Consider the following 7,500-nt stretch of genomic DNA (forward strand, 5'->3'; position numbering starts at 1 on the left):
TTCCTGTATTATACTGGTGCTAAAATGTTTATTCTATTCTACTGGGCCATTTACTTTATGGTTTTACTGTTTATTTTTGTTGTTTCATGGTCGAGATGGAACCTGCAGTAAGCATTTTGTTGGATGGTGTAAAAAAAATGCATATTCCGTACTGTACATACAACTAATACTACTTGAAACTTCTTCTTCTTGACCACTTTTGTCCATCCCCTCTTTCTTCTCCTCTTCATATAATTGCCTCTCTCCGATCCCTAATGACAGGGTTCTGTAGAACATTAAAGGGGACAAGGCAGGCCAGTGGAACAAATGGTGTCAGCGGTGGCTTTAAAGTTAGAGAGAGGAGAACTTGTGGTGTTCACAGACGGCATGCTTTACCATCGCTCTGCTTGAAAAGGACACATCATTCTCTTTCTCTCTATTTTTTTCATTCCCTCTGTTCTTTTTCTCTGTTTCATCTTTCTGTTCTCTCTGTGTTCCCGTCTGTCAGCAGGACAGTGAACACAGTTAAGACAGCTCTATCAAAGGACAGCCGCTTGGTTATCGATTACTCATGTCTGCCGCCCTACAATCCTCAAAGGCCATTGTCCATCTCTTGATGGTGCCTTTGCTTTTGATTGTGACCCCACATCCAGTTGTGATGCATGCATAACTTCAACCAAACCCAGATCCTCTACTGTTAGAACATTGCCAAGGCTGTTTAGTTTTTGGATCGACCATGTTGTGTGGAGAGAAATGGGGAGAAGTCTGCTCAACCAATTACCTCATTTGGTGTTTGTTTTGCCCTTGCCCTTGCTGATGCGTGATTGGTTGATTTCTGCAGGGGGTGGAGTGGATCCAAGCCTACGTCCCAGACGCTGTGTGGTTTGACTATGAAAAGGTGAGCATTCTGTTTACTTCATCTTTGCTTCCTTCCTAGAAAGACATGAAAACGGAGTAGACTATTTACAAGAGCTTTACATAAAGCACACTGGAGAAGAGAACCACTGCTGTACTATATCATTCAGATTGAGAGGGATAGAGATAAGGGAGGAAATATGTAGGAAGAAGGACAGAGGAGACACAGAGACACTAGAAAGAGAATCTCCCTGTCTCATTGATTAAAGGGGTGTTGAGATCCTGCGGGACCTAATTTGGGCATCACACAGCTGTGTAAAGAGCTTCAAGATCAGATGAGAGTTTAGATTGGTTTCCTCGCTGCTGCGCCTTGTCCTGGTGGGTCCAATGAGGTTACGGGGGTGGGAGGAGGAAGGGGTGCGGTGCAGTCAATTAGGAGGAAAAAGGTACCTGACAGCAGAGGAAAGAAGGAGAGATGTTGGAGGAGATGAGAGGAACAGGAGGAGAGATGTTGGTGGAGATGAGAGGAACAGGAAGAGAGATGTTGGTGGAGATGAGAGGAACAGGAAGAGAGATGTTGGTGGAGATGAGAGGAACAGGAGGAGAGATGTTGGAGGAGATGAGAGGAACAGGAGGAGAGATGTTAGTGGAGATGAGAGGAACAGGAAGAGAGATGTTGGTGGAGATGAGAGGAACAGGAGGAGAGATGTTGGAGGAGATGAGAGGAACAGGAGGAGAGATGTTGGTGGAGATGAGAGGAACAGGAGGAGAGATGTTGGTGGAGATGAGAGTAAAAGGAGAAGACAAAATGAGAGGATAGGATAAGAGGAAAGAGAAGGGGAAGATGAGTTGAGGAAGGGGAGGAGAGGAGGAGTGGAAGAGGAAGACGAGTTGCGGAGGGGGAGGAGTGGAAGAGGGAACAAGTTGAGAAGGTACGGTGTAGAGCAGGGGGAGGAGTTGAGGAGGGTGAAGAGAAGAGGGAAACAGGAGGAAGACAAGTTGAGGAGGGGGAGGAGTGGAGGAGGGGAAGAGGAAGACGAGTGGAGGGGGAGTGGGGGAGGGGAAGAGGAAGACGAGTGGAGGAGGGGAGGAGGGGGAGGATTGGAAGAGGAAGACAAGTTGAGGAGGGGGAGGAGGGGGAGGAGGGGGAGGATTGGAAGAGGAAGACGAGTTGCGGAGGGGGAGGAGTGGAAGAGGGAACAAGTTGAGAAGGTACGGTGTAGAGCAGGGGGAGGAGTTGAGGAGGGTGAAGAGAAGAGGGAAGCAGGAGGAAGACAAGTTGAGGAGGGGGAGGAGTGGAGGAGGGGAAGAGGAAGACGAGTGGAGGGGGGAGTGGGGGAGGGGAAGAGGAAGACGAGTGGAGGAGGGGAGGAGGGGGAGGATTGGAAGAGGAAGACAAGTTGAGGAGGGGGAGGAGGGGGAGGAGGGGGAGGATTGGAAGAGGAAGACGAGAGGAGAGGAGGAGTGGGGGAAGTGGAGGGGGAGGAGGGGGAGGTTTGGAAGAGGAAGACGAGTGGAGGGGGAGTGGGGGAGGGGGAGGAGTGGAAGAGGAAGACAAGTTGAGGAGGGGGAGGAGGGGAGGAGGGGGAGGATTGGAAGAGGAAGACGAAGACGAGAGGAGAGGAGGAGTGGGGGAAGTGGAGGGGGAGGAGTGGAGGGGGAGGAGGGGGAGGAGTGGAGGGGGAGGAGGGGGAGGAGTGGAGGGGAGGAGGGGAGCACTACTTAGCACTGACAATGAGGCGATGCGATCTGAAATTACTTCTAGACGCTCTAGTGACTCCCTGCTCTCTCTCTCTACCTCCATATCCCAGATGGAGAATAGAGAATGAGAGAGAGAGAAGAAGTGCTCTAAATTGTCCTGAGCTGGTCTGAACATTCCGTCCTTAGGATGTTAGAAATTAATTGAGGTTTGGAATTCTTCTTTGAGCTGCTGTGCTGTGTAACTGTGTGTGTGTGTGTGTGAGCAAAATTGAGCTATTTTAGTATGAGAAGGCAAAATACCCTCATGGACAGAGATAGGCAAGGGGGCTATAGGACTCATCTCTCAGTCTCTCACTCCATCTCTGTCCTCAATACAGGTACATCTACTGTATGCATAAGAACATGTTATTCTGCTCTTTCTTCTGCCCAGCGTACTTTATGTTGTGCTTTTCAACTAGTTGATTATTTTCCCATTGACCAATCAGGAAGAGCGAATTACAGTCCGTAAGAATCACGTTGATATATACCTGCCTGCAGACAAGCTTGGTTTACACATCAGGGGCGGAGCTATTCTACCTATTCAGAGACCTGCGGTCACAACTGTTTACAGGTACACACATCCATGAACGATTGCACAGTCATGCACAATATACGTAAACAATAAGGCCTGAGGAGTGCCTGGATACAGCCCTTAGCCGTGGTATATTGGCCATATACCACAAACCCCTGAGGTCCTGATTGCTTAAGTATACTGTGTCTGCTATTATAAACTGTTTTGTCATACCCGTGGTATACGGTCTGATATACCACAGCTTTGAGCCAAACAGCATTAAGGGTTCGAACTGCCAAGTTTATACATATTAAACAACTTCAAAAGGGTTAATATCCCTTTTTGATTTTAGTTCCTTGAAAAAAATGGTGACGTGTGTGTGGGGGTGTGTGTGTGTGTCTGTGTGTGGGTGTGTGTGTGTGTGTGTGTGTGTGTGGGGGGGTGTGTGTGTGTGTGGGGGGGTGTCTGTGTCTGTGTCTGTGTGTGTGTGTGTGTGTGTGTGTGTGTGGGGTGTGTGTGTGTGTGTGTGTGTGTGTGTGTCTGTGTGTGTGTGTGTGTGTGTGTGTGTGTGTCTGTGTCTGTGTGTGTGTCTGTGTGTGTGTGTGTGTGTGTGTGTGTGTGTGTGTGTGTCTGTGTCTGTGTGTGTGTCTGTGTCTGTGTCTGTGTCTGTGTCTGTGTCTGTGTCTGTGTCTGTGTCTGTGTGTGTGTGTGTGTGTGTGTGCGTGTGCCTGTGCCTGTGCGTGTGCCTGTGCCTGTGCCTGTGCCTGTGCCTGTGCCTGTGCCTGTGCCTGTGCCTGTGCCTGTGCCTGTGCCTGTGCCTGTGCCTGTGCCTGTGCCTGTGCCTGTGTCTGTGTCTGTGTCTGTGTCTGTGTGTGTGTGTGTGTGTGTGTGTGTTCCCCTCAGCCGGCGTAACCCCATGGGTCTGATCGTTGCGCTCGATGACAACAACAGAGCAGCAGGAGAGCTATTCTGGGATGACGGAGACTCTCGAGGTATTTTAACAAAGTCAGACGGAGTTAGTGCGTATGTGTGTGTCTATGTTTGTGTGTAGGAGCACAACTTTAGTTTAAAAGTGGGGGGTAGCATATACAGTACCAGTTCAAAGTTTGAACACACCTACTCAGTACTTGGTTTTTCTTCATTGTTACTATTTTTTACATTGTAGAATAATAGAGAAGACATCAAAACTATGAAATAACACATGTAGTATCCAAAAATCATGTAGTAACCAAAAAAGTGTTTCTTGGGAAGATGAGGACTTGCTTGTATAATTCAACTCCCCCATCTCTCTCTCTCTCTCTGTGTCTCTCTCTTTCTGTGTCTCTCTCTCTCTGTGTCTCTCTCTTTCTGTGTCTCTCTCTCTCTCTCTCTCTCTCTCTCTCTCTCTCTCTCTCTCTCTCTCTCTCTCTCTCTATGTCTCTCTCTGTCTCTCTCTCTCTCTCTCTCTCTCTCTCTCTATGTCTCTCTCTCTCTATGTCTCTCTCTCTCTCTCTCTCTCTCTCTCTCTCTCTCTCTATGTCTCTCTCTCTCTATGTCTCTCTCTCTCTCTCTCTCTCTCTCTCTCTCTCTCTCTCTCTCTCTCTCTATGTCTCTCTCTCTCTCTCTCTCTCTCTCTCTCTCTCGCAGACACCGTTGAAACTGGCAACTACATGCACTACCAGTTCTCTTTGAACAATGTAAGTAGATGTTATTAATGATAACAAAACAAGTCAAAACTCACCTAAGATCAGTGTCTAGGTATAACCTCATTCTACTCTGTATGTTCTCTCTCTGCAGGGCGAGTTGACCATCCAGGTGATGCATTCTGGGTACAATGACCCAAACAACCTGAAGTTTGAGAACATCACCGTGTTGGGAGTCTCCAGCCCCCCCGTGACTGTCAATGTTACCCACAACAACAACAATGTCGTCGTATCTACTTTCAAATACGACACCGTCAAGCAGGTAACCAAGGCTGCTGTTGCTATACCAACATACATGACTCTCACAGATACAGTGGAGCGGAGGACCTTGAGATAACTACCTATCCCCCCACCAGTTCTATCTTTCTATATTTATCTTACCTTAGTGAGAAACCAAGCCCAACATAAGCAGTAGGAGAAGATACATTCACGTAATTCAGTTCAAGGTTAGTCTTCCAGAGGAAGATATGGGAGTAAATGTTCTACATTATGGTCAGGAAATAGGTACTAACATGGTGGTAGGTAGCTATGATAGAGGTACTAACATGGTGGTAGGTAGCTATGATAGAGGTACTAACATGGTGGTAGGTAGTTATGATAGAGGTACTAACATGGTGGTAGGTAGCTATGATAGAGGTACTAACATGGTGGTAGGTAGCTATGATAGAGGTACTAACATGGTGGTAGGTAGCTATGATAGAGGTACTAACATGGTGGTAGGTATGATAGAGGTACTAACATGGTGGTAGGTATGATAGAGGTACTAACATGGTGGTAGGTAGCTATGATAGAGATACTAACATGGTGGTAGGTAGCTATGATAGAGGTACTAACATGGTGGTAGGTAGCTATGATAGAGGTACTAACATGGTGGTAGGTAGCTATGATAGAGGTACTAACATGGTGGTAGGTATGATAGAGGTACTAACATGGTAGGTAGGTATGATAGAGGTACTAACATGGTGGTAGGTATGATAGAGGTACTAACATGGTGGTAGGTATGATAGAGGTACTAACATGGTAGGCAGGCAGGACGGAGGTACTAACATGGTAGGTAGGTATGATAGAGCTACTAACATGGTGGTAGGTAGCTATGATAGAGGTACTAACATGGTGGTAGCTATGATAGAGGTACTAACATGGTGGTAGGTAGCTATGATAGAGGTACTAACATGGTGGTAGGTAGCTATGATAGAGGTACTAACATGGTGGTAGGTATGATAGAGGTACTAACATGGTGGTAGATAGCTATGATAGAGGTACTAACATGGTAGGTAGGTTTGATAGCTGTACTAACATGGTAGGTAGGTTTGATAGCAGTACTAACACGGTAGGTAGGTATGATAGAGGTACTAACATGGTAGGCAGGCAGGATGGAGGTACTAACATGGTAGGTAGGTATGATAGAGCTACTAACATGGTGGTAGGTATGATAGAGGTACTAACATGGTGGTAGGTATGATAGAGGTACTAACATGATAGGTAGGATAGAGGTACTAACATGGTGGTAGGTACATATGATAGAGGTACTAACATGGTAGGTATGATTGAGGTATTAACATGGTAGGTAGGTATGATAGAGGTACTATCATGGTAGGTAGGTAGGATAGAGGTACTAACATGGTGGTAGGTAGGTATGATAGAGGTATTAACATGGTAGGTAGGTATGATAGAGGTAACTACTAACATGGTGGTAGGTAGGTATGATAGAGGTACTAACATGGTGGTAGGTGTGATAGAGGTACTAACATGGTGGTAGGTAGGTAGGTAGGTAGGTAGGTAGGTAGGTAGGTAGGTAGGTAAAAGCGTTAGCTAAACCTCAGACACTGACAGACCAGGGTTACCTACAATATAACCTGTCAGGAGGAATTGTCTTTATTGGGATTTGTCTATTTCAGCCACACTCATTGCTGACAGTTGTATTAAATTGTTTACCCTGCCATGCAATCTCCATAGACAAACATTGGCATTAGAATGGCTTTTACTGAAGAGCTCATAGGATGCCACCTTTCCAACAGGTCAGTTTGTCAAGTTTCTGCCCTGCTAGAGCTGCCCCGGTCAACTTTAAGCACTGATATTTCAGGGCGGCAGGTAGCGTAGTGGTTCGAGCTTTGGGCCAGTAACCGAAAGGTTGCTGTATCGAATCCCTGAGCTGATAATGTAAAACATCTGTTGTTCTGCTCCTGAACAAGGCAGTTAACCCACTGTTCCTAGGCCGTCATTGTAAATAATAATTTGTTCTTAACTGACTTGCCTAGTTAATTAAAAGGTTCAATAAATAAAATGCAGAGCAACAACGGCTCAGCCGCGAAGTGGTAGGCCACACAAGCTCCTGCTTCTTTCCTCAGGTTGCAACACTCACTACCAAGTTCCAAACTGCCTCTGGGAGTAACGTCAGCACAATAACTTTTAGTCGGGAGCTTCATGAACTGGGTTTCCATGGACGAGCAGCCGCACACAAGCCTAACATCACCGTGAGCAGTGCCAAACGTCAGCTTGATTTGTGTAAAGCTTCCACCCATTGGACTCTGAGCAGTGGAAACACATTTTCTGGAGGAATGAATCACGCCTCACCATCTGGCCGTCCGATGGACGAATCTGGGTTTGGCAGATGCCAGGACAACGCTACCTGCCCAAAAGCGTAGTGCCAACTGTAAAGTTTGGTGGATGATTAATAATAGTCTGGGGCTGTTTTTCATGGTTCAGGCCCCTTAGTTCCAGTGAAGGGAAATT

The 7,500-nt window shown here is 46.8% G+C and overlaps 1 protein-coding gene across 1 annotated transcript in view; it reads left to right on the forward strand.

Moving 5' to 3' along the window:
• The window catches only part of si (sucrase-isomaltase (alpha-glucosidase)), a 106,833-nt gene that overhangs the window by 53,035 nt on the left and 46,298 nt on the right, over positions 1-7,500 (forward strand). The window contains 5 exon segments of the mRNA XM_042296571.1: positions 821-877; positions 3,021-3,145; positions 3,989-4,077; positions 4,712-4,761; positions 4,862-5,029. Coding sequence (XP_042152505.1) covers positions 821-877; positions 3,021-3,145; positions 3,989-4,077; positions 4,712-4,761; positions 4,862-5,029 — 489 coding nt within the window.

The sequence above is a fragment of the Oncorhynchus tshawytscha genome, linkage group LG14 (assembly GCF_018296145.1).
Source record: "Oncorhynchus tshawytscha isolate Ot180627B linkage group LG14, Otsh_v2.0, whole genome shotgun sequence".
NCBI classification, from domain to species: domain Eukaryota; kingdom Metazoa; phylum Chordata; class Actinopteri; order Salmoniformes; family Salmonidae; genus Oncorhynchus; species Oncorhynchus tshawytscha.